We start from the raw sequence: 26666 nt of genomic DNA, 5'->3' as shown, positions 1-26666 counted from the left end.
AACCAGCCCTTGCTGTACCCTGACATAGTAAAGAAACAGGTTATCTGCAATATCTCCCTAAGAAAAGTTAACACAAACATTTAAAAAATAAATTAAATCAAAAGTGAAAGGCCTTTTAAAGTGAGTAGAAAAGCAGCTCTTTGGCATGTCACTATCTCACTACCTTTGTTATGACAGCATTTAATTTGTTATAGCAGCAAATCTATAATCATAGTCATAGTCATAGAATGTCCAAAGTTGGAAGGGACCTATAAGGATCAACGAGTCCAACTCCCTGCTCTTCAGAGGACTACCTAAAACTAAACCACATGACTAAGAGCGTCATCCAGATGTTCCTTGAACTCTGACAGGCTTGGTGCCATGATCACTTCCCTGGGGAGCCTGTTCCAGTGACTGACCACCCTCTATAATGTTTGATATCAAGTGTTTGATTAGCTAGAATGGGAACTGATGTTAGTTAAAATGGAAGGATAAAACTAATACATTTTATGTTGCTGTCAAAAACAGCATCTTGCCCTTTCTGTAAAAGAGAAAGAATAGACAAAGAGTTACCCTTTCACCCAAAATGGGCTCTCAGGAAACTCAAGACTTACTCAACAGTGCGCAGAAAGCATTCTCTTTTCTGCTCTCTGTATCAGTATTTGCTTGCAACATTTACCTTTTTGGCCTTCAGCAAATACCTTTTAACCACCTAGATTACCCATTCCTAATTTTAAATGTACAGTGTGTTTGCCATCTGAGGTCACCTATCTAAAGTACATTCTCATGGCAATTATAATTAGTCCACCTTTAGGTGAAATGCTTAAGGAAAAGAATCCAAAGAAAACCTGCTGGCCTCCGTAAAATAAAGCTGTAGGCCAAAATGTACAAGCAGTGATGTAGTCCATGCTGTACTTGCTTTGTGCAAAGTAAAAATCTAGCTTTTAAGTATGGCAACGTTTATCAGCATTACACCCTTTAGTAGACTCCAGTGGTCCAGGACAATCTTCCCTGGATCAAGACAACTTTCACCAGAAGAGGTAACACTGAGAAGAACCCAGGAAAGCTTCCAGGGTGAAAACACGTATCCTGAAATTGCCTTTCCAATTGCCAGATAAAAGTTTTGCTCTCAATATGAGAAGTTATTCCATATAATGAAATAAGGGAATTTTTGACTGCTACACTTTGCTTTTTTTCAATCTTCTGTTATCGTAACTAGGAAAGATGCTATGTGATAAATGCCACTGTGAACAATGTTGCAATACTTTGTTTTTATTTCAAATATTTCTCTCCAAGTTGTTTTAAGAAAAAGCATTATGTTTTACTTGATTAAAGTCAGAAATCTCCTATTTGCATCACTATTTTCACAGCTTATACTATCAGGGTGATAATGAGTAAGTTTTTAGCTATTATTTACAATAGAATATATGAAATATTCAAAATTACTAAAGTGAGTTGAGCTACATGCTACTAACGCATTCTCAAATGGATGTCTGAAATACCTATTTGTAAATGGGAAAAATTTTACAAATTGAAGTGCTGTATTGTATCACTGATACCATCCTTCGCTGCTACAGAGCGATGTCTCTGCAGACATCTCTGTCCTTTCAAATAATCAGAATATATAGCTGTCTCAGAATTCACCACTTGCATAATTTCAGTACAGCAAAACATAAAGCCATTAGCCTTCCTTTGTTCCTTAAATCTTTCTAGCTTATTTTCATATTCAGTGCAGCCATTCTTCGGTACTATTAAGATTACTTACTCATCTTTCTTCACAGAGCAAAATATGCAACTCAAATTACTGAAGTAATGCAGCATATGTTAGTTTGCATAAAGAAATAATGCAGCTCTGGGCAAGGGGAATAGATGGGCAAGGGGAATTGAGGGGCTCGAGCTGAAGCATGAGGGAAGTCGCTTGCTCCCAAAGCAGAGAGCTGCCGTGTGGGGCCGAGAGCAGGCGCCCTGCCCGCAGCCAGGCCCCAGCGCCTGCAGCTGCCCCGATTCCAACCCAGCCACCCCCTACAACCATGTATTTGTGCTCTGGAATGACAATGAGAGGGCAGCTGTGGAAGGGAGCTGGAAGTCAAGGTCCAGCTTTATGAGGTTCAGGCCTCTGTCACCAGGGACATGGCTTTATAAAGCACAGACCTACAACCTTGGGTTGCTTTCCTGAGAGGCACTGAGGTGAGTGAGAGAACGGCTGAGCTCAAGCCATGAACAGTAAGTTGAAACCGAGACAGAAGTGAAGTTGTTTACTTAGTAACTCGAGGAGTCAAGAGAAAAATACTAATGCAAAAAACATATAAAGCACCAAGGGGAAATAGTAGAGAAGTCAGCAAAAGTGAGGACAGGGCACTTGCAGCGAGGCACGAAGGCCAGCTCTGCCTCCCGGGGCTGCTGGCTGCGCAGGCCCCGAGTGCCTCTGTCAGCAGCACTGAGCATACTGATGTTTTGCTTAACAGCAACTTAGTCCCAGCCATTTACTGTATAAAACCAAAAATAACATTATTGCATACTTATAAATAGTACAATCCTGCATCCAAGTCCCCGCATCTTTGGAAAGATGCCCGAGTAAAAGTGCGCCAAAGAGCTGAGAAATAACAGGAGCTGGGGAGGGAAGGCCAAAGGCACAGGGAATGCTGCTTCCGCAGCTCCCTGAGTGCATTCAGGGCCTGCTTCTATTTCCTCACCTGCCACGCAGAAGATTAACACTGCTGCCATCTTTACTTCAGGGTTATACAAATTTCACGTAAAGCTCAGTTAAATCAGAGGTCAATATTATTCTCCGTGCAAGCCACACTGAGATTGCAACCTATAAATCTGCAATACTTTCGCAACTCTGACACCAAGGAGATGATGAGGAACGGCGACTGCTTTCTCTAGGGTGATCCAGAAAAGCGTGATGGTGCAGAAATCCCTTGTAACATGCAGCCATGCAAGAACAAATGCACGGCTTTGGGTCTACAGGGTATTCTGACTGCTCAGGAGAAAGCAAATTGCTGTAGATACCTGAGAACAAGGGAGGAACTTTGAAATAAACCAGCAGGAAAAATGTGTGTGTGGAAGGGTAATAATATTAATGTCAGCAGAGCTGGCCTAAGACATGCGGGCAACAGGCAGACACTATGGGCATGGGTATCTTCCACACACAGCTACACCTACGTGAACATAGATTTGCATTCCTATATCAATTACACTATCAAATACCCATGGTAAGTGCCCTGGTTGCTCACTCTGAAACCATTATTATACATAACTTTTCCTGACTAAAGAATTCAATTTAATTCTACTTTTTAAGCTATTTCTTAGTGTTTTCTTATTTTCATTGGCATACAGAGTCGGTGCTTTGCACAAAGCAAAACACATTTCACACATTTTCCAGGCAAAACGTGTACACAAAAACTTGCAGTATTAATTATGTTCTTTCTCCTACTGTTTTTAATTAATTTGACCTTTGGTCCTATTTTTGTCAATTCAGGAGGCATATTGCAATCAGAAGAAAGCTACTGTGTAAATATTCTATTCTGCAAGCCACCAACTAAATGAGTAAGCAATGGAGGAAAATCTATAGCATGCAATTAGCATCATCCTTTTAATTTTTTTTCTTTTTTTACTTCACAGAACTCATTAATAACTTTTAGTAGGTAAAATTGAAGCTAGGAACCCTCCTCCATCTTAGGCATATTATATTCTCCCTTTGCACAAAAGAAATTCTTTTGATGTACTGGGAATCTTATTAATAGATTCACCAGAAAACAAGCATGTAAGCTGGCAGAGGCAATTGCAAGAGGTAAAATGAATGTAAACGACAGATGAAAGAAAATTTCCATGCCGTTCAGATCAATATAAACAAAAGTGCTGCGGCAACCACAGCACAGAGACGAAGGGAATTCATCAGACTTGTATTTAGGATTATTTGTCCTGTTCCAAACGCACCCTCTGTGTTCCTGAGCTATGTTCTTCCTTTACCCAATTAATACTCCATTAAGATGCACTCCTGCAGGGGCTTTTTCCTTACGTTGCTGAACTGAAGTTTTTCAGTGCACTCAGATATAGGAGGGGTGGGGGGAGTGTAGAGAATAGCTTCTTGCTTCTAAATACTGCCACTTGGAAAGCCTGTAATTGCAGCACTTAATAATTTTCTAAATACTTAAGCCAGAATTAATTATCCCTGCCATTATTGCAGGAGTATGGATCATATATTGGGTATGATGAAGAGAATGCGTGATAGAACATTTTATTGTACTCAGTGCTTGCAGTGGGTGTGCAAGGCACTTAAACCATTAGAAGCAACAGGCTTCTCTACTTCAATTATATCTCAGTATGATCACCAGATATCTACAGAATCAGCTTTGCTCATTTCGTGCTTTTTGTTGTTGCCTAATTAAACACTTTCAGGACCCTCCTTTACACCAGGGACTAATCATCCTTTTAAAAAGAATTCTACTTTATTTAAAATCATATTGGTTCTTGCTGAAGAATTAAAGGAAGGTAAATGCTTATTGTTAAACAGTTTCCATTTCAATAGATTTTGAAATGTGTTTTCATTAGTAGCCAGAAATCAAGGCACGTCATGAACTTTAGCAAGCGCCTTTAATGGGGTGAATTCTACAGTCTTCTGGCAGTTTTATATGGTGTTGAGGAATCAAAAATATCTAGTTACTGTTATAGCTTATTGCTCACATTTTAAAAAAATCCCTTTATGCAGAAGCTGGATCAATGCAGTGGGGTGGTGGGAAGGGGAGGAATCACTGCACAACTGGTTGTAGTTGATTCAGTGGTAGAAATACTACCTGTAACGTATAAGACATTTAAACATTTTGAGATACATAACAAAGAAAATAGATAAATGATATTTGCAAGGGGGAAATCAAAGCCACAAGGAGATGAAGCTTCACTTCCAGAAAACTGGATTCAGACCTTTGCGCAGAACACAAACTAAAGTGACTTGGATCTCCTTCTACTGTGTTGAAAACAAAAACAATAATTTCTCACAAAAAAATCAACCACCTCCCCTCTAAAAAAACAATGCTTGTCTGAGATTCAGTGGAATAATATTAAACTGTTGAGGCAGGCTCATTGTTTGAGAGAAGGCTGGCAGCATTGCTTTGGTTTCAAAGTAGTTTAGTGGGAACCCAGAAGTGAAGCAGCAGCCTAAAGCACACCAGATGACTCTTCCCAGAAGTTCAAAGACTCGGGCTGTGCTGCCGTAGGTAGCTGAAGCACAGACAGGGATATATTTGCTAGAGAAATGTCCTGTCACATCTCAAATGAACACAATCAAAATCAGCGCAGGTTTCAGTCAGTGCTCGTGTAGCAAGGTGGCAAGACACTAAATGCCATCACGAGCAATGAAACAAAAGGGATCCAGAGCAACTCTTCGTCCCTTTTACCTACATCTCCAGAATTGCCTTTGAAACTCAGGACCAGGATATGTTCATTTATTTCATAACAGAAATAACAACTAATGCCGAGAGTCTCTATGAAAGTGACCAGGCAGCTTTGGAAGTCATTTCCCTAGTTGGGAGGAAATAATTTCCTCTTGCATCTCATGCCCTTGTGCTGGCTCACCGTAACCCCCGCCGACAAATTCACTTTCTGTAATTGTATATGACCCTACGTCAAAAGATAAACCCTGGTTTTTTTCCCCACAGTTAAAGACTATAAATCCACTCTTGGTACAGACTACAGTCTAATTCCCAACTGACTCCCCAGGGACTCACAGAAGAAAGAGAAGACAAACAATGACTACAGGAAGATGACTCTCCAGCTCCAATCAATAATTTGCCTGTCACTCCACAAGCGCATCGCTCTATCAGCATAACTCTGCAAAGTTTCTTATCAGTGATGTACTCTTACACTTGCTAGGCAGACAATAAGCATTTTTGTGTCCCATGGGGTTTGCATTTCAGTAAATTCCTTCTCCCAGCAATACAATGTACAATAACCACCACCGACTGACAATAGATGTTAGAAATTTGAAAAACAGCCTATAGTGGAATAGTACTTTGCACATATACATCATTCGTTACTTGAGTGGGATTTTGAAAGATGAATTCAGTTTCAGAATAACAGAATAGAAAAGTCAGGTATTAAAACACTTTACAAATCAACAAACCAAAGCACAGATGGCTATGCCCTCTCGCTTCTCATGATTGAAGGTTAGGCTAAGTCAATGGCAGAATCCAAAAATGAAATCAGGAGTCCTGGACAGTAGGGACACTGTTAATGTAATTTGGAATTACATTTTATATTCTCCATGTACCATGCCTCCCCAGAGAAAAAGCTTTTGTCTCTCATAATACACCAAAAAAAAAGGTATTTACATTCTAATAAACTATCACAGACTGCCCAAAATAAGGAATTATGCATGTGCATTTTATAAGAATAATGCACATAAATACATGTGCATACAACATCACTTAAAACCATATCAAAGCCAGACAATACACCACAAGCCCAAAAGAAAGTGACTCAATAAAAATCTATTTTCTGACTAGTTTGGCCAATACTAGCAGGTATTCACTGAAGTGAGTGTTAATGCAGTCTGTTTCAATGGAGCCATACGGATTAAAAAATGCCATTAGCAACACCATCTAACACTAAACCTCTGTAAGTGAGGGAACAATAATGATCTTATCCGCTCTAACAAGACTGAAAAACTGGTGACTGCAGAAGATACGTTCTCCCAGATATTCCATCTGTGAGTAACAGACCAGTTCATTAATGGAAATCTTCAAATTAGAGCTAAGAAAGGACTGCCTTGACAAGCAAAGATCTTGCTTAAAAGCTCTTCACGTTCATGAGGCTTAAGACTGAGTCATTACAATTATCTGATATCACTTTTAAATATGTCTTTTTCTTGTTCTGAAGTTGCGCTGACAGCAGTGCTCCTGCCAGCGTTTGCCACCGTCCCTTGAGAACAGTCGGAGCTGTGGGAGGAGCTCTGAGCTTGCAGCCTGAAATCTGTCACATCCGACAACTTACCACCAAATATAATGCAGGATTTGAATCAGAAGCATGGGTGTTCCTTTTAGCATTTAAGTCAATCTTGCAATCTGCTCAGACTTTTAAAATGCTTCAAGGTACCTGACAGATGCGTTACCTACGTATAGCAGACTTGATCCAAAGCTCCCTGAAGTACTTCTTCCCCAGCCCCACCTCCCTCCAAATGCCTTTTGGGTGAAGTGAATGATAAAAGCCACGATAAAATCCAGATTAATAATCTAAGACATGGTAACAGTGACCAGTTCGAAAATACACAAAACAGGGCTAAATCTTGAGTCCCAACAAGCTATCACTGGCAAAACCAGACGTCCTCAGAGGAAAAGCAGACATTATTTAAAATTTTAAGTTTCCCTTTACAAAGTAAACATTAGTAGAGAAGTATTCAGTGATTTTCCTACATCAATCTTGCAATTCAACATTGACACAACTTGTAGCAAAATATCAGAACAACTTTTACACAACTTGTATCAAAATAACAGTCTACAGAAAATGACCATAATATTTTTCCTGAAGACTCCCTTTAACCAAAGCCCTGCTAGAGAGCAGCGTTAGAGAGCTTCTTCAGGAGTGCTGGCACAGAAGTTTAATGAAGCTTCATCATGTTAAATGAATGCTGAAATGTTTGATTGTTATTCATTTTAGAAACTCAAACAGAACACCAGAGCTCTGTTCAGCTCCAGGCCCACTCCAAATTTCTTTTCATTTAATTTTTTAAGTTCCAAAGCCAGGCAGGCAGGGAGCTGCATTCAGCGAGAGGCCAGAGGAGAAGCGAGTGGCATGTTTCAATAGGACACCTAGGTAAAAGCCTAATGGGAGATCAAGCAGAAAAGCCCACTTTTCTAATACCAGCCTAGAGGTAATCAAACACACACACATGCAAATTGATGCAAATCAAAATCAGCCAAACGGCATTATATCACAGACTGACACATCCGTCTGTAAAGGCGTGATTCTGTCCGAGCTTACATCTCTTACAAGCACACTGCTACAGCTCCAGCTGCAAATACTCTCAACTAAGCAACTGAAGTATTAAAACAAACACTGAAAGTGGTAACAGGAAATTTACGTTAACAGACTACACGTTTAGGTTGAATTATTGCATAGGTACCCAAACATTCCGCTTCATTCTAAACAGCAACCTAGGGAAAACCTTCTACTAAAACCTTGCACTTCACCTTCCCTGCCCAACAGGCCAGCCAAGTGTCCCCGCTGCCTCCTGGGGCAGAGTACAGCGGCAAAGAACTAATTCACCCCCCCAGTGCATGTACGAAGCTGCTGCAGGGTCACGCTGCGGGGTATGATTTACTCAATAGGCTCTTGAAAACTGCATTAGCTCTCACACCCGCTTTTTTTCGTCTATGCCATGTTCTTTTTCAACTCGCCACAAGCAGCGCAGGGATTAATCAGTTCTTCAGCCATTTTAAAGCCTTTAAAAAACAAAAAATAATGGCCCCCAATAGAGCAAACAGGAAAAAATAAGCTCTATCTGTTAAAATTTGTAAACAATTTGCTTGTTCTGGGGTAATTTCTGGGAATATTTAATGATGCTATGGTTAAGTCCAAAACACGAACTAGAATGGATCCAGGTAATTTCCAGACAGCTGAAGGCATCATGCCCTCAGATTTTTACTGTTCTGTTCATTCAAAATAATTACACTATTGCATGGAGCTTGACTTCTATTTTGAGGATACTCTTGGTAGTTCCTGTGAGAAAAACTTATTAATTTGGTTTTCTGATAGTTTCAGTGACTGAAAAATAGTGAATTTAGACATATTTTCAATCACAGTTGGCAGAGATCTTGTACCTTAATGCAAACATGCAAATAGATTTTTCTTTTTCTCTTTTAAAAGGATCTCTTACCAGGTGAAAGGTCATTTGTGAGAGTTATTTCGCTTTAAATTGCAAAACGCTCGGCTCATTAAAAATAATAAAATGAAAATAAAAAGGTCAAATTCTACTGTTAATGATGGCTGATCATCACCTCCAGACTGCTGTTCTCCCATGGTCAGAATGCCGCACCGCCCAGACAGGGACAACGTGCATTGGCCTCCCTGCTTCGCCTTTCTTCAGACAAAGGGATGCCATTGAATTAGAAGACTCCAACTAAAATACTTGTGATGCTTGTTGCTTGACAGAAAGCATAAGGGAGATTTTCTCTCTAATGAGCCTGTTTTGCAGCTCGTAAATCCAGCACAGACGCTATAACGTGCTGCCTTAACTTCCACCGGTGCGGTAAGTGTGCATGTTTGCAGAAAAAGCTGAAAACCTGATCGATTTGCAGAGGTGAGAGAGGACCAGACAATTAACTTCAGAAATGGAAAGTTGAAACCGTCAATGTCTCCACAGTGCATGTTAAAGTCTGACAAAGGTTCCCACTGAGACACCCCTACCAAAGACAGAAGGTTCAATTATTGCAACTTATATTCTAAGTGTAGTGATTTGCGTTATCCCAGCTAGCTTAAAACTTGAGTAAAACAATCAATGGCTGTTTTCCCATCCATGAAAATAAAGCATTGGACATGTTTTTCTTGGGGGTAGTTGTTTGTTTCCTTATTTGTGGGTTGGTTGGTTTGTTTTTAAAATTTAAGTTCATGAGAATGGAAATACAGGCAAAATCCAATTTTCTGACCCTAGGAAGATACGTCTGAAGACACTGAACAACAATACTGAGCTTCTGCATGAAACTGAAGCAAAACTCAGAAACAGAAGATATCCTGACAATCTGAAATTCAAAACATACTCTACCTTGGCTTTACATGATTCCATTTAAATGATTTAAAAAAACAACAAAAAAAACCCACTCTTTCCCTACATTTAATCCACATCACTGTATTTGTATAGTATTATTCTGCCATCAGAATAAATCCAAAGCTTGTAGCTCTTCAGGTCCATACTCATACCCACCCCTCTGAAGTGGGGTTCCAACCGTTGAGAGCTAAGCACAGACCCACAGCTTTTAGTCACTACTTTGCCAGTAGTATTTAGTCATATATAAACCCCATAAATCCCTCCAGACAGATCACACAGAATCTTCCGACGCTGGAATTGTGGTTATAATCTGGCATATACAGCACTATTTGCCACACAAACACACTCCCTCACCCGTGGCTATTTTGCAAGGAAGATTGATTCTTCCATGCACAATGAAAAAGCTACAATGCAGAAGCGACATTACCATCAAACAGAAGCCATGAGGCAGGAGCTCCAGCAGTGAATCAGGAGGGTACTAAGCCCCTCATGGGTCACACAGGAGGCCCCAGGTTCCTTTGTTTACAAGACTTGGGTTACACCTGGAGATATTTTTAAGTTGCTCCATCACAACCAAGCATATTCCCCTGTCTCTCCCAGGAGGAGAAAGGGTGTGAAAGAAGGTGACTGCACACGAAGAATGACTGTAGCAGAAAGAAAAAATATGTCATTCCTAAACAATGTGTACATATTTATCTCTTACCAGTTAGATGATTTTTGGTAAGAAAACAAAGGAGAAAATAGAAATGGGGGTAGGGCACAATACAACCTTAATTTATACCTATAAACTGCTTAAGTTCAAAGAGACATCTTCCCTGATGAGGTGACATCTAGTGACACAATGGTCCAGGTTTATGAATAAAACATATTTCAGACATTCTGTTTCTCTACTGTGTTTATTCTTTTGACATACCTATATAATTTGTCTGTCAAAAGCACAAAGCTTGAAGCAGACTACGTACGCCTGTGTGGACGGAATTATGGTAGGCCTTACAATAGGTAATGAAAATGTAATGCTGAATTGGGGAACAGCATATGGCACTATTATACAAAATCCTGCTTTTAAAAATAACATGTAACAAAATATCTTTTCTTTAAAGAAGAAAGGAAAGCTTTTAAAGAAGACTGAAAGAAAGAATGAGCTACCTCTTCATGCAAAGAGTAGGCAAATCAAAAAAATAATTACTATAAAGTTGCTTCAAGTAGTTAGCTGCTTCTTTTCATTCCTCAGTTACCCAAAGGTTGCTCACACTCTGATCCAATCCTAAGATCAATGTAATGACCAGTATATTGACCAGCCATACATCTTAATAAACGAATCTTCATTAAGCAATCTCCTAAATACTTCAAGAGCTAGTCTGCCACCTGTAAGTGCTAACGAGAGGTCAGCAGCAATTCTGCAAATAATAATTTGTGACTGAACTGTAACCTCTCTCTTGCATTCATTATTTATTATATACCATGACTCAAACCAGACCATTGTGAACAAAAGGCAACTCATTTCAGACAGCACTTAAATGGGTAATTTACTTTAGTACGGCATCAGACACTGACTCCAAAGTTAAGCAGAAATCTCACATATTGACCTTTGCCAAAGCACAGGAGCGACAAACAGGGGAAAATGCCACAGCCACACAGCTGGTGTGATACCTCTGCTTGCACAGTAAGAGCATAAAAATAGCATGTGGTGATTCTCAAGAGCTACAGCTAACTCAGTAAGACAGAAGAATATTTTAGGGACAGGCTGACAGTTTAACTTGCTCAAAAAAAGGCTTATTATTCATTTGGGTCCATTACTGCAATCACAGGCATTATTGTCAGTGGACAGGCACAGCAATGAAATAACAGCCTACTTTTGTCCCCTGTTCTGTTCACATGTACATTCTCTTTATTCACTCAAATCTTACTTTTTCAGAATCACTGACCCAGTCTAATCTATCACACAAAATCCTTCAGAGCTTGGACAAATACATGAAAGCCTACAACATATGAAAAAAGGAAAATATTTCAGAGGTATAGCAAGAATTATTTTCTTCTCCCTTCTCTCTTCCTCTTTGTTTTTTTTTTTCAGTAAAAACAAACAAGCAAAATTACAAAAACCCACAATAACATTCCCAAACATGGAAGTCAATACAGAGAAGCCTCAGACAGCACAGAGTTTATGAAATGGGATACCGTGGTTATTTAAATTGTGCTTGAATCTGTATCAAATCAGCATTCCATTTATTTCTTAAGGCTTGAGGGACAAGTCCACTTAACTGCTTTCTGGGATATTTAGCCTTATGACACAGAGGGAGACTCTTTTACGCTTCTGAAAAGCTGAATTATATTATATAGGCATACAGCGACAAATTACATGTTTTGGTAGTGAAGTACGTATGACAGACTGCCCATAGACTGAGTGAAATTTATCAGGAAAGCATTTCTATATGCGATTTGATTAGCAATCAAGGAAAAGGAGGAAAAAATGGGTGCTGAAAATCACAGAGAGAGTGAGTGCTGTTAGACTTAATACTTGGAATTACCTACAAACACTTACTGCAAATTACTTGAAGTCCAGACTTTTCTCTTTGTGTGCTCAGTGCTCAACAGTACCAGACACGGCCCTCCTGCCTCTGCATTTCGGAATGCAGGGAAGGTACCCTGACATACATGTCATCCTCACTATTCATTATTAAGAGCGATCAACTCTCATTTTCCAGCATTCGGATATCTCACTGTTTGGTCCCTTTCAGGAGTCATCCACAGGTAAAGAAAATGAGCACAAAGGGCATGAATGAAAGAAGCAGAGCAGATGGAGGGACCAGCCTGGGGAAGAAGGACTGTTGGTGTAACAAGGTCAAGTTTGCAAAAAAAGTAAGTGTGAAAAAGGCAGCTAAGGGTTTCAGCTTACTGCGGTGAAAGGGAAAAGAGAAAGGTTTAGTTTGTGATATCCTAGTAAAGAATAAAACTGTAACTAACTCAGACTTTTTCGTTGTTCTGTAGCCTAGTAGCCCAATAAATATGGTGTTGCCATTGCTCAGAACAGGCCAGAGGCTTTGTGCTAAGCTGCAGCACAGTTCTCAGGCTTTGCCCGGACTTGCCTTGGCCGGGCTGTGTGTTTTGCTTTGCTTGTTTGCTTGCTTTGCTTGTAACAGCAATTCTCAGCAAAGTGCAATTGTTCCTGTGCTGCTAGGACAGGGAAGTAGCTATTGTTTTATATATACACATATATGAAACCAACAAACAGCAATACATGTTTACATTCTAGGTAAAATGGACTGCCTAGGACTGTAGATTAAATGCAGCATAGGGGAGTACAGGCATGGGATGACAATAGTGGCCTTAAAAGTACACGCACAGGAGGATACTGGAGGCCCAAGAGCTATAAAACCCCACCTCTTTAGTGGTGAATGCACCCCTGGGAGCTGGCTAAAACTGGTTTTAGGGTTAACAAAGAGAACAAAGAACAAGTATCCAACATATGTAAAAGACACTGTAGATTGTAAATTTGGACCTAAGCAGTCCCATGAAGAAAGAGCAAGGTGTGGGACACTTAGCAAGCACATAAAGATGACCCCAACTGGACTGAAGGGCGAGAAAGAAGAAACCATCAACATCAGCATCACATTTCTGGCAAAGGACTAAAACGCTCATGATTGAGGTACTCTTACCTCCCTCCAGAATGAAGTTATTGAGCAGTGAGAGAGTGGACAAGTAACATAACACCTGAGAAAGGGGTAGATAATAGCAAGTTTGCATCTATTAAATTTAACTGTATATAATTTGAATTAAAATTGTATGTATCATTGTAACTGGACTAATAATAATTCTTTAGACCACTAAGATTCAATTAAACTAACAAAAATTCTTGGTTTTGCACAGAAACTGTGTTTTCTTTTGCCCACAACACGATTTCACTGCAAAATAGAGAACTCAAGTAACCACCTCTGTAACTGGGATGCAACAAACCGGTACTGGTGGCAGTGTACAAGACTATGTTTGTGGAAGCAGTTGGGGGAGACGCTTACTCACTTGAGTGACTATGAAAACTGCCACATTAAATCTCTGATGACATCCTACACCAATTCTGCTTTCAGAAAATGGTACGGAGAAATTGAATTGAGAAACTGGAAAAGGACAATAACAATCTCATTCCTTACAAACTTAATTAGTGCTGTTCCTTCTTCCTAAAACGCCTGACTTTAGCATGCTTCCCAGATTAACTAAAATATGATGTAATTTAAGATGATAAAATGCAATTATAAATACCTATTTAGCTTCAGAAAGAAAAAATGAGCATGTAATAACAAGAAAACTTTAGCACCTTACTACAATGAGTACTCTATAAGCATGTAAACATTATTAAAAAAAGCAAAAAGCAAAGGTCATTGTGCTGATGCTTGTGTAAATGTAATTATATTTAATTAGTACATCAGGACCTTTGACCCTGGTTAATTCTTCAACTCTCATTTTCAAAGGTGTGCTCTTAAAATCTCTCTTGGAAATGCAATGGCTCCCTCAGAGCCAATTCCACAGCAATAGTTTTGTGGTTTACTGTTCAGAACCCCCCTGCAAATTTTGACAAACACCAGTGCGAGTAAGGGAAGATGAAAAGCAGCATGTACTCACTACAAAGATAACATTGGAATTCTTAACAGATATCTCAGAAAACCAGAAAATTTTCCTTTTCAAACTTTTTATGAATACCACTTTTGATAGGTGATAGTCAGAACTTGTAGTGAGCAGTTCACTGAAGTTCTAATCATCCCTCCATTTGTTAGAGGCTGCTCAAAAACCAATATCTTGAAATCTAGCACCTGGCCAAAAAAATATAATTAGCTGTGATAAAAAGTGAGTTAAGACCTTAATCAATATCCTTTCAAGCTGTCCTGACAGACTACAGCAAAAGAGGTGGTACAACTAATGAGACGAAACTCCAGCAGTGAAGGAGTTCCACCACCAAAGCGTTGTGCAGCAGTCAAGGGGGAATCATTTCAACCTTTTGAGCTATAGGTAAGACCACATCAGAGCAATCTTGAGTTCATTTCTTTTGTTTGTGCAATAATTAAACAGGTATTGGTGTCTAGGGTTTTCATTACTTCACCATCTATATTGCTTAACCCCAATACCAAAAAAAAAGTTGAAAATCTACTTGAAAGCTTCATTTGCTTTGTAAACAACAGTAGTGTTTGTAGGGAAACAGCAGGAGGGTGCAGAGATAACGAGAGGGATATAGGATACGGAAAGAACAAAACTCAGCTTCCTTCCCAGTCAATACCCTAACGCCACGTACACCACTCCAGCTCAGCATGCCCTCGTGGGGTCACACCTTCCTTGCACTACGGAAAATGTATTGGGATGTGATCCCCATTTGTGGATGATACAACTCCGAATTTTCCAGCATGTGTGGATACCTAATACAGGAGAGTTAGCTTCCAAAACTGCAGACTTTCTTACAATGACCATTTAGAAACAGTGTGGAAAGGTTATTTTTGAGCTAAAATAAAAAGGAAACGTGTTACTGGACCCATCATAAACTATAACGAAAGGGTTGACTGAAAGCTGGAAATCAGAAATATAATTAGATATCCATTTGTGACGTATTATTTCTTTTAATAGCAACACAAACAACGGAGCATCATCAGAGACACTACTCTTCTGGCATTGCAGCCACCTTATCAGCACTCACCAGGACAACTGCCTGCACGTGTCCATTCTTTTTTTTTTTTACTTTTAACAAACGACCTTCATAAGAGGAGGTGAATAGAAATTGAATCCCTGTAAATTTTTCCTGTAAATACCAGGACTGAAATGCAACAAAAGGGATAACATCCTTTCATGCCAGGACCAGCACCCTAATACCACACACGTGCCTGGGGGAAAATTTAGTAACGTGAATGAAATCCCTGCATATCTTCTGTAACATTATATGAGCATGAGTGTGTTACATCAAGTCAGGATCAACCTGATAAGGGAATCACTGTGCCACCACTTCCTTAATTCCTTTACTCAGTGGTAAACCCAAATACAAGCATTTTGGGCATGGACTTTTATTTCTCTATGCAAACAGGAGTAAAGATTCTGGATACAAACTTAATTCTGGTATGGGGTCTTTACCTGTTTGCAGCTGTATTTTGCCTGGCGGGGTAAGAAACTGGGAGCATTTAACTAAGTGGGTAATCAGACAGCGCTAGTAATGAGAAAAACCGAGCATCTGAGCAATTCACAAGCTGACATTTGTCTGCAGGAAATACTTAACAGGTAATTCAGAATAGGAAATTCATAATGATGAAAGCTTGCAGATGAGCAGAAAAGGAGGTGAAATTTGTCAAGTCAATTTGCTCATTAAGCCTAGTCGTGCGAGGTGCACTCTGGAATGTTCTTTTCCTCAATGTATGCCAAAGCACGGCCGTCCACCTTCGCAGGTGCTCAGTACCAGTTGCTTTTCTTTTCAGCTGTTTGTTGTCTGACTAATTTCACATTATTTATTGTTTGTGTGAGGGCGGTGGCAAAGTAATAAACTGCCTTTTGGGAAATGGTCTGACATACTGAAAGATGCCTATGGGATCCAGCAGGTTCTGTCCCACAGCAATGCTCACTTGCACGCTTCCTCTCATCTCCACCCATGTGCATTGGCTCCGGTGGTTACAAAGAAAGCAGACAGAAAATCCGCCCATTTAATTCTACTGAAACACACTGATCTCAAAGGAGACATATTTTGGGAAGACAAAGCATTATGAGATTACTTAGGCAAAAATTAAAACACAGCTATGCTCTGTTGGTGTAGGACCTGATCCAAAGGTTTGATGACCTCAGCAGGCTGTAATCATTGGGATAGAAAACAACACAAACATAACCCCTAGGGATTGCTTGTTACAAGTCAGGGATCTTCATTCCTTTCTAGAACAGTATTTTAAATCCTTTTCTTTAACAGGGTATTAGCTGCCACCATTTAAGTACTCTGGAATAGGAAAAGTGTACTTTGTTGCAGCTACTTAGTATACAATATAAGAAAGGAACAAAACCAACTTGGAACATTCAATTCAGCCTCAAAATGACTGTCAGAATTTATGGAATGCTATTTTGAAAAAGGTTTAGGTAATAGTACATTTTTCTTAAAAATGTAATACCTGACATGTAGAAATATACTACTATTATTTTCTTTATTATATGCTATTGTGGTTTTTTTAAAAATGTCTAAATTTAATACACTTTTAAAGCAATTTGCTTTCAGGGTTAATTTCCAAACTCATCAACTTTTAAGAATGAATCCTCAGAATGTTCCTTCATGAAGAGGAATTAGCTTTATCTTCACTCAACCTCAAGCATAGCAAGAACATATGACTAAAATGCAAGAGCCTGAATCAAGACAGAAAGCTTCTGGAAATTTCTACAAATCCAGTTCCCTAACATACCAATAAGCATATATTAAAACCTTTCTGAAGAATAATACTGCTTACAGATTCTGAACGCTGATGTGATAATGAAGAGAAATATCTTTCTTCTCCTGACCAATACAGGGGTGTCTGTTCATCTAAGAAAGCAAATGATGTTCTTGTGATTGTTCTTGTTAGACAAAGGGCTCAGAATGGTGGTCATGTACGTCTGGTAAAAGGTCCTTCAGTTCTTCCAGAGCTGCTCATTCTCATACATGGCACAGAGAACTAAAGTCCCAAAATTTAGGAGGAGATACAAGCAGCCTTAAGGTGGGTCAACTACTTCTTCCACCAAAATATTGACAGGTTAAATTTTGCTATAAATCAAGCCATTTTCTTCAAGGATAGAGTTGGCTCAGCATAGAAATACATATGGGTACAACTAAGCAGCAGAAACAAATGCAATCCATGCAAACATCATTCAAGGAAACACACCTGTGCTATGACATAAAAGGTAAATTATAAAAATAAAGGGAGAATCATAGAGTCTTCCCTATAAGAAAGGCGATCATAACACTGAGAACTCGACCACCAATTTACATTTCAGTTTTCAGCTGAGCAGACTCCAACTGCACTTATTCTTGTCACTGCAGCTCGTTAGTATCCCTGTTAAACAGAAAATTAATTTGAACTATGACAACAGCACCTATCACGGTAATTTCAGTCAAAGGGAAGTGTTGAATCCTGAGCAGACAATGCTCAGAATGAGGGGCATCAAATATATTCAGTGTATAACCTCACATGAATAGTCAGATAATTTTGCCTGAATGAGAAATGAACACTGAAAAACAACACTGGATCTACAGAGTGATTGAATTAAAAAGCACAATCAAAGCACTGGAAGCATTCATTTCTTCAATGACTCAAGTCCCGTGCGGTCACAGGCAATCAGATTATTCATGGGCAGTATAGACAGATCTGCAGAACAAGTGTTCCACAAGCCATTGAACGAAGAGACCACTGAATACCTCCTAACGTCCAATAACCAACTCTATTGATGCAATTTAAAAAAAAGTAAAATAATGTCCAAAAATGTCAAACTATGGTGTGTTGGAGGAAGATGGAGAAGAGATCACAGACATGAAGCCAAAAAGTGAGCCCTGCCTCATGTTATGCAGAAGTGATACTTCAAACTAACACTTGAGCAAACACAAGCTCTTACTCTGGGAGTGATACCAGTGTAACTACAGATGGATGGAACTTGGCTTTCCGGAGTACTGACCACAAGCTTTTGACAAGTCAGACTTCTACCTGACCAGGAAAAAGAGTTCTTTGTACTAAATTCATTATTACTTCTTCATTATTTAATGATTTATTAGACATTAAATCATATCTAATAGTTTGGCAACGTGAGAGACCAATCACTAGTACAATGATTATAACAATAAATTTGCACACATAAAAGCCTCAAGTGCATTGTGAAATCAAGGCAGAAGGACAAACAGCATCAATATTGGCTACATAAAGGGAATCTTGTTCCTAGTAAAATAAAGCAACAAGGCAGGGAGACATAAACGCCTATTGTAAGCAATAAGATAGATGGGTTATCATCACGGATAGAGATCTGATTTTCTAAGACGACTGGCTGTTCTGCTCAGTGCTCTGTCCTGATCAATTTTGACTTTGCTGATTACCCGAATCTTAGAGATTCAGAATAAACTATGTCCAATGTGATTGAATTATTCCTGTGTCCAGTATCAGATGAAGAGTGTACTAAAGGAGAGTATTTTAACATTGCTTACAACCTATTTGAAAGCATAGAAATCTGAGTTAACAGCAATTATGGAAAAAGTAAATAGTCAATCCCTCTTAAAAAGAAGAAAAAGGAAATCTTAATAAAATACACAAGGTCAACGATGCTTGAATTGTCTGAAATCTGAAATTTTCACGGGCACTGTGGAAAACTCTGATGGTTTGTTTTAACACTTGAAATGTCAGCGTTTCCTAGACTGTCAGGCTGACAGCTGTAGAGAAGGCAATGTATTTATGTCTGTAGTCCCAGGGGAGTTACAGTGATAAGGGTAAAGGCATGCAGCAGTAAATTTCACTGTTACCTTAAGTACTCAGCTGACTCATCACAGGATATTTTCTCTTATTACGGGAGTGGGGGGAACCACTATGAAGCAAACAAAGTGGTTAAAATATACAACATCTTGGGACATGCTTCGTAAGACCTACAGCGCTCTCAAAGCAGAAGGGTGGCTCTAGGCTTACACAAGACAGAACTGGTAGAAAGGGGAAATTTTTAAGCCAATTAATGTAAGAATTTCAGTCTGAGAGCTGAATATTCAGCTTTAAGATACATACTAAATGGATATTAGCTAAAGAGGTGACTGCTGTGTTTGTGTGTGCATATGCATATATACATAAAGTATCAGTGGAGCCTGTTTAATGGGTGCATTTCACAATATTGTTAAAACTCTGATGGCTAGGTCTTTTCTTTTAATGATCGAAGGATGATAACCAAATTAACCACAGTAGCTTTGAATGCAAATACAAACTGAGATCTGATTTGCCTGAGATATTCCTGCCTTCTGACGTACCTTGGCAAAAATAACCAAATACAACTTTACAGTGTGGTCCGAGTGAAAAATACATAGTTTATGGTGTTTTGTTATTGTGTTTTTTTGCTTTTCTGTGAATCTACAAACAAATCTGTTGGATATAGTTTGGCAAAGGTAAGCTATTATAAAAGAGCAAATGAAATGAAGAGAAAAATAGTATTTCTTGCCCTAGGCATGAAACAGTGCCCTTGAATTAGGTGTTACAATCAATTTCTAAGCTTACACTATAGATAACATCTTTCAGTGATTTCTCATCAAACAAATTAGATCTGACCAGTGAAATACTGTAAGCTAGCTGGAATTGATGAAAATATTAATGCACTTGCTTTACTGACCCCCCATCGTCTAAAGTATTAACTCCTTGTGAGACCAATAGCTACTTCACTCTAAGCTCTGCCCCATGGACAACAGAATTTAACAAAACCTATGTGGATTTACAGTTAAGAAAAAAAACAGCATTCTGCATTAAGGAAATGCTCTAATTAAAATCTGGAGTGATAAAATGTGGCTTCTGCTTATTAGACAACAGTATTTTGGGCAAAGAAAAGAATCCCAGCACAGACACGAACCAGCATTCAGCAGAGTGAAAACTTAATGGGCAGCTGCTGTTGGGCATCCTCCAACTCTGTCAGGTATCACAGAACAAAAAATATACATAAACCTACAGGTGTCGACTTAAAAAGTTTGATTTGAACATAACTTATTGTAGGTGGAAATAAGTTCTGTTTCAGAATTAAACCTTTGCTATTAATGTCACTATGCCAGACTTACAAATGTATAAGTTTTAATAAAAGTGCATTCAATATATTGCAAATCAGAACATCAGAGATTCAAGCTTAATTCCAGGACTTACACTGTTTATCTTGCTTCTTTTTCAGAATGAGGTGTTTAAAGCTACGTTCCCACTTATATTTTTAGAAAACCAAAACCTGTCCTGGTGAGGCAGATGGGAATAGCAAGTGACTGTCATTTAGAAAAATTAGGTCAAAACTTACTTAGGAACTTAAATCTTGCAATGCAATTTGCACATCTAATTTGAGGTACCTGCTTGTATATACCCTAGTTTTCATTTACTTGGAAGTCAGAGTTCCCACTGATGAATCACAGGTATATCACTGCTACTCAAACAATTTGGGACGCTTAAACTGTGTAACAAGATGGGCTTTTATACTAAGCTGCACTCTTCTTTGTACATGCATATCGTGTCTCTGCCATGTAAAGACATGAGAACAGTAACATCTACCTTCAGAATAGGATAAGCTATATTTACTCTAGCAAAGTATTTGAAAGAACGACTTGATAAATACAGAGATTGCAATAAATGAATTGTTAATTTTAGTGAATCCAAACTAAACAGGTCGTAGAAGCCCATGCTTCAAACTGAGTAAAAAAAAATAAAAAAGGATAACAGTTAATCTACAGCCTGTTTTTATACACATTAAACACTAATATTGATAATGGGATTTCTTAAAAAAAAAAAAAGCAACCTAAAGTACACTTTGCCTTCACGTAAACTTAAAGCAGTTCTATGCATAAAGTAAATTAAGCTCTAGTGCATCAAAGATGCACAGAAAGAGCAGATCGATTTTTGCTTTGCTTTGCTATTCAGATTATCTCCCAGGGACTATTTCCCCCATGGATCAAAGTGGGACTGTTTGCTAGGAGCACTGACACGGAAAAATATCTCGGGAAATATTTACACCACAGAGAGCCTGCGTGCTGGCTCTATGCTCTTCTGAATCTGTGCCATTGACTCAGAGCACACATAGACTCTGCTCATGCCCACAGCACAACGTGCAGATGTACCATCTGTACCACCAGCCATATAAGAAGGCAGAACTTTTCATTATGCTCTGCGAGGATATTTGGAAAGAAGGGCAGCAAAACCAGCGGTGCTTTGGTTTCTTTCACGACAAGCTGAATGGGAGAGTCTGTGACTTAGGCTGTCCTGAGAAGTGAGCAGGGAACAACGAAGACAGGTGGGATTTGCACAGATGTTGGGCATCTGAGATGACTGCACTCGAGATCTCAGTCAGAAACCCACAGGTCCTTCTCTAGGCAAACACTCCTATCACCATAATCGTACAGTCACAATCTGTTTTAATTTCTTGCTGAAAGTAATAAATAGGACTTCACATATACTATCACGTGGTATATACCACCGAGCAGCATCACTAATTGCCTGTTACAACTAGCGTTGATTACAAGCGTGCCACAATCTCTACCCTGCAAAACTCCATCTGACGAAGGCTTTAATGCAGAACAATGCAATTTCTTTTGATGGAATGTATTGGCAGGGCCCCAGACCCAGTCAAGCACGGAGCAAACAAGCAGCCTGTAATTTGCTGATGCAGTAATGAAGGCGACCAGAAAGATCCTTACAGATCAGCAGGCAATCAGGGAGAGCTGCACTGCACGCTAACTGCTTCTCTGCTGGCGAGTGTGGAATACGCTTAGGAGTGCTAATAAGGAAAGGAAATAACAAACATGGGGGCTCATGCTTCCCTCGCTAAGGTAAGCTTTTCAATCAAAATTGAAGAAACATGTTGTATACAACGCTAAAACACAGGGTGACATTTTAAAAGGCCTCAGTCTCAACTAGCAAATCGAGCACTGCATCTGTTAACAAGTACATAGCAGACATCCAGTCGCACACCTAAATGCAGATTAATAGCACACACAGCTGCTGAAAAAATATGAAACACAAAGAGAAAGAGACAGTGAAAAAGAGAAGCAGATGATTTGTGATGTGTGTGCTTTATTTATGAGGCTGGATTGGCTATGGGACAGGCTTGTTTTCCTGTCAGTGATCATGCAAAATTCACCACCATTCCTGCGTTTTAACATCCTAACTTCATTTCACCCCCCTAGATACATATTTTCAGGAATAATGTTGCAGAAAATTTTGGATTATCTGCATTTGAAGAAAATTATTGAAACACTAAATGAGGAAGTTATTCTGTTGCATGGTACCAAGAGAATAAGGTAGGAGAAACTACTACGTCATGCTTTTAACTTTTAGTAAGTGGGTTTGTGATCCTGATCTTTACATTATTAGCCCCAATGTTAGTCAGACACTTCTTTTCATTGCTTTCCCTAAAAATGAAAAATAAAATCCTAAAGACAACAGATACTCAGAGAAGCCAAACCCACACGGTTATTCCACCTGACCTCAAGAAGCCAAAAAAGTGTATCTATGGGATTTGTCTGAGCTCAACATAAACAGATTTCAAAGCTCAAAACGATGGAAGGACTCAAACTGATAGATGCATTCATGAGCCGACCTGTACAAACATGTCAAGAAACGGCACTTTGTCTGTAGTTACCCTATACAAACCACAGAAAAAGGTTTCAGACATCAGTAGAGTTCGTGGAGAATCAGAAAACTGTATTTCAAAACATTTTTATTTTTTCCAAACCAAGTGAAAATTTCTGTAAATCAAGCTTTTAAAAGCATTTTGCATAAACAAACTGAAGATAAAATGAAGGTATATATTGATTAAGCTAAAACATTTGTTCTGTTTTCTAACCGAAAAAAAAAGAAGTTAATTTATCCAATAAATTCCAAACATGTTTCCACAACAAAAAGAGAAAACTTCTACCTCTTCTATTTCCAAGTTCTCAAAAGTTTGAAAAAACATTTTTTAAAACATTTATTCAATCTTGATATATTCCTCAGGGAAAACACGATGCAAACGTACCAAATTTATTCCTTGAGATTTCCACATCCTAGGACTTTATCATACACAATATATGCACTGTGGGTCCACCATTCCCAAACCACCAAACCTGCAAGGCACTGCCAGGAGATGCTCAGCAATTTGGATACGCTCAAGGCCTGTGGGATTTACTTTGAAAGCACAGATTAGCACCCAGCACACACAGAGCTGCTCCAATCATCTGTACTGGTCATTGCTATAAGAACCGCTTTTCCTGAGCATGCCTGAACCACTATCAGGTGCTGCCACATGTCAGGCAGCCCCATGAGATAAGTATTCAGAGAGAAATAAATCTGGCCCGCCCATGGAAAAAGGAGAGCACATAATTGAAGGCTTTTTGTAAAAACATGATTACATGACATGACCTGAAAACACAAAACCCAGTTGTTAGCATCAGCTGATCATTACTTTCATGGCCACTTAATTTTCTTCTTATACAAAAGGCTCCATTCCTGATGTTTACTTTTAGATACGAAAAAATTTAAACCAAGAAAAGAACACTCCTTCCATATCTTTAGCTAAATTGTTGACCATGATCAGTATTATCTAGAAAGTGGAAATGGTCTAATAATTCATAATTATCAGATGAATTTTAAAAGACCAAAAATTACAGTATTGCCTTAAAAAATAAAAATTAATTCTTTAACAGCATTAAGAATTCACTAAAAAGAAGTATTTGGGGATTTTTCCAGTAATGGCCAACTCTGATCTTACTCTTATTCACCTTTGACAAATCACCTCGAGTTGGGACACTATATTTGAAAATATGAAAGTGGTGGGCTCATAAAAATATTCATCCAGATCCCATTGAAGACAATATCTGTTACTTAATGGATATAAACATACGCTGAACTAAACTCTTAATCGGACACTAAAGAGGTTCATGGGAATACATGGCTGCCAAAACTAGATGTTCATCTTACAGGACTCTCATAGCGTGAAACTCAATGTACCTGTAAAGATAAATTTCCCAGTTCAGCAAAACTTAAAAAGAGGGTAGATAGCACTCACTAAACAAGGAGCTTTTCAGTATTTTGTTCTCCTTGGTTATTGTGAAGAAGCATACTGTATTTCTGTATACTTTTCAAAGATTTTTCTCATACTTCAGATGAAGACTTCATTATTAATCTTCCTAATAATTTTCTGCCATTTCTAGCCATTAGTGTAGCTTCTCAGCAATTCAGACACTAGTTATTTTACTATTACAACAGTAACAGTAAAATATTTTCAGTATACTTCTTTGTAGTAGTAGTAAATTTATCTAGAGAAAGGACAGGTTTCAAGGGGCCTGTAGTCAGTTTTTACACAACGAGAATGTATGCCCTTCCCCCTGCCATCCCTTGTCCTTCCATGGCAGACAGTAGGCACGTAGGGCTCCCCCATACCCCTCTGTCCTCAGTGGTGTTGCACCTGGAACTTCACACCATGAACCCCACTCATACTCATGCTTTCCTAGGCAGATAGAAAATGTGATTATTTCATCATGAATATAAAAAATAGGACTGATAGTTTCACTGAAATTGTATTTCTAGTACTTTCTAATTTTTCAGTGGATGATTTTGTATTTTCCTTATTTCCTTTTTCCATGCATTTTCCTAGTTTTCACAGCAACTTCCACCTCATTCAAACCACCAAAACAATTACAAATTCAAAACCTTTTTATTTGCCACGGTACATCTATGCTCACTGATCTGACAAAATAACTGACAGCAGAAGTAAATTCCTGCCTCCTATAAGAACCAGAAATGGACTGATATACAACATGCACATCACATCTATTTCCTTATGGTTAGGAGTGGTGAGACTTAACATCCTCTGAGTAAATCACAGATTTTACCTCTTCCCTAGATTCACTTCCTCTCCCCTCAAGCCAAGTGCCTTTTAAATCAAAAGATCATTTAAATACCCTATAACGTGCATGTACAGTTGCTTCAGGAACGAATTGGTTTTACTCAAAAACCACTGAGGATGCTACACAGCTAAGAGAGACTAAGATGCATTCCAGCTCCATCTTACGCTATCCCACTTGCTATCCCACAACAGACACTGCTACAAGGGCCACTTTTTCTAGTAAATCCCCTCAAGCTGCTGAATTCAGGGAAGCATAGCAGATGGCTCAAGAATAATGTTAGATTCACGTGAAGAATGAGCTTTTTGATAAATATTGTTAATATCTAGTATAGAGTTGATGTATATTCTCATTAACTTGAGCCAGACAGATTGGCAATAAAACCTTCCACGCTGAAGTCAGAAAAATGCAAGTGTGTCTTCATTTTTCCTGCCATTAAAAATCTGAGGAAAACAGGAGAAAGAAAATCTGTGAGACAAAGGTTAAAGTCAATCTTGTAGAAGTCAAGACAATTTTAGGTTCTGAATTGCAGAAGTATCTGATTAGGCATTATTGTTTCCTGTAGTCTAGAGAACAATAGAACTGTGATCACTGTAAATAAATATTTTGCTTTGTGTGTTGGTTAAAAGCTGGAAATCAACTGCCAGGCTTACTTTTCCCCTCTGAATTGCAAAATGTTCCGTATGGGTTCAATGCTCCTAACAATCAAAGGCAGCAATGCAGGGATGACTGCCAATTTCCCATGCCTGTTACTAAGCAAATATTTTATGACAAAACAGAAAATAATCAAGGCAGTTTTAGGGAAGAAGGAAACATGTTTAATAACATGGTAAAAGGATGGAATATAAAGCGTATCAGAAAATTCACGTGCCTGCTGCATACCTTTTGAGTTTCCCAGTGGAAGTCTCTACAAGATTATCTTCCTGTAACTGCATTAAGTAAGAGACAGTTGCATTCGGTTTCTTTGTAGGGAGCGACACTGCAGCGCATGGGACAAACAGGCCCGGTCTCGGGGTGGCTGGATACTTGACCTATGACTCAGCTTGGCTCTATGTGATTATTGATGCTAAAAGTAAGTAGTTTGGTCAGTCAAAATGTAGCACACATTCCCCATTTCCATTGGAAATGTCTTAATATTTCAATATTTCTGCCAAAGTGCTGAGGAACTACAGCTCTTCCAATACCTTCTGCTTTCCAGCACAGAGCAAGGTGATGTGCCATTTTCACATCCCTACCCAGCCCCCTGCCCTTGCCTTTAAATGAAAGAAGTTGAAAAGAAAGTTTGGACATTAACTTTGGTGGCCAAACTGAAGTATACAAAAAGATTCCTGTCTGAATTAAAATAAAACAGGGATTTTTTCCAGTGTGTCATGAGCT

At 38.8% G+C, this 26666-nt stretch overlaps 1 protein-coding gene across 1 annotated transcript in view; it reads right to left on the bottom strand.

Moving 5' to 3' along the window:
• Window positions 1–26666, bottom strand: part of PCDH11X (protocadherin 11 X-linked) — a 304231-nt gene that overhangs the window by 8292 nt on the left and 269273 nt on the right. The window contains exon 5 of the mRNA XM_068412132.1: window positions 3240–3248. Within this exon, the coding sequence (XP_068268233.1) occupies window positions 3240–3248 (9 nt within the window). The remainder of the gene's footprint in view (window positions 1–3239; window positions 3249–26666) is intronic.

Source organism: Nyctibius grandis, chromosome 13 (assembly GCF_013368605.1).
Source record: "Nyctibius grandis isolate bNycGra1 chromosome 13, bNycGra1.pri, whole genome shotgun sequence".
NCBI classification, from domain to species: Eukaryota; Metazoa; Chordata; class Aves; order Nyctibiiformes; family Nyctibiidae; genus Nyctibius; species Nyctibius grandis.
Note: the sequence above shows the minus strand (reverse complement) of the source record. Positions and strands in the feature narration are given on the sequence as shown.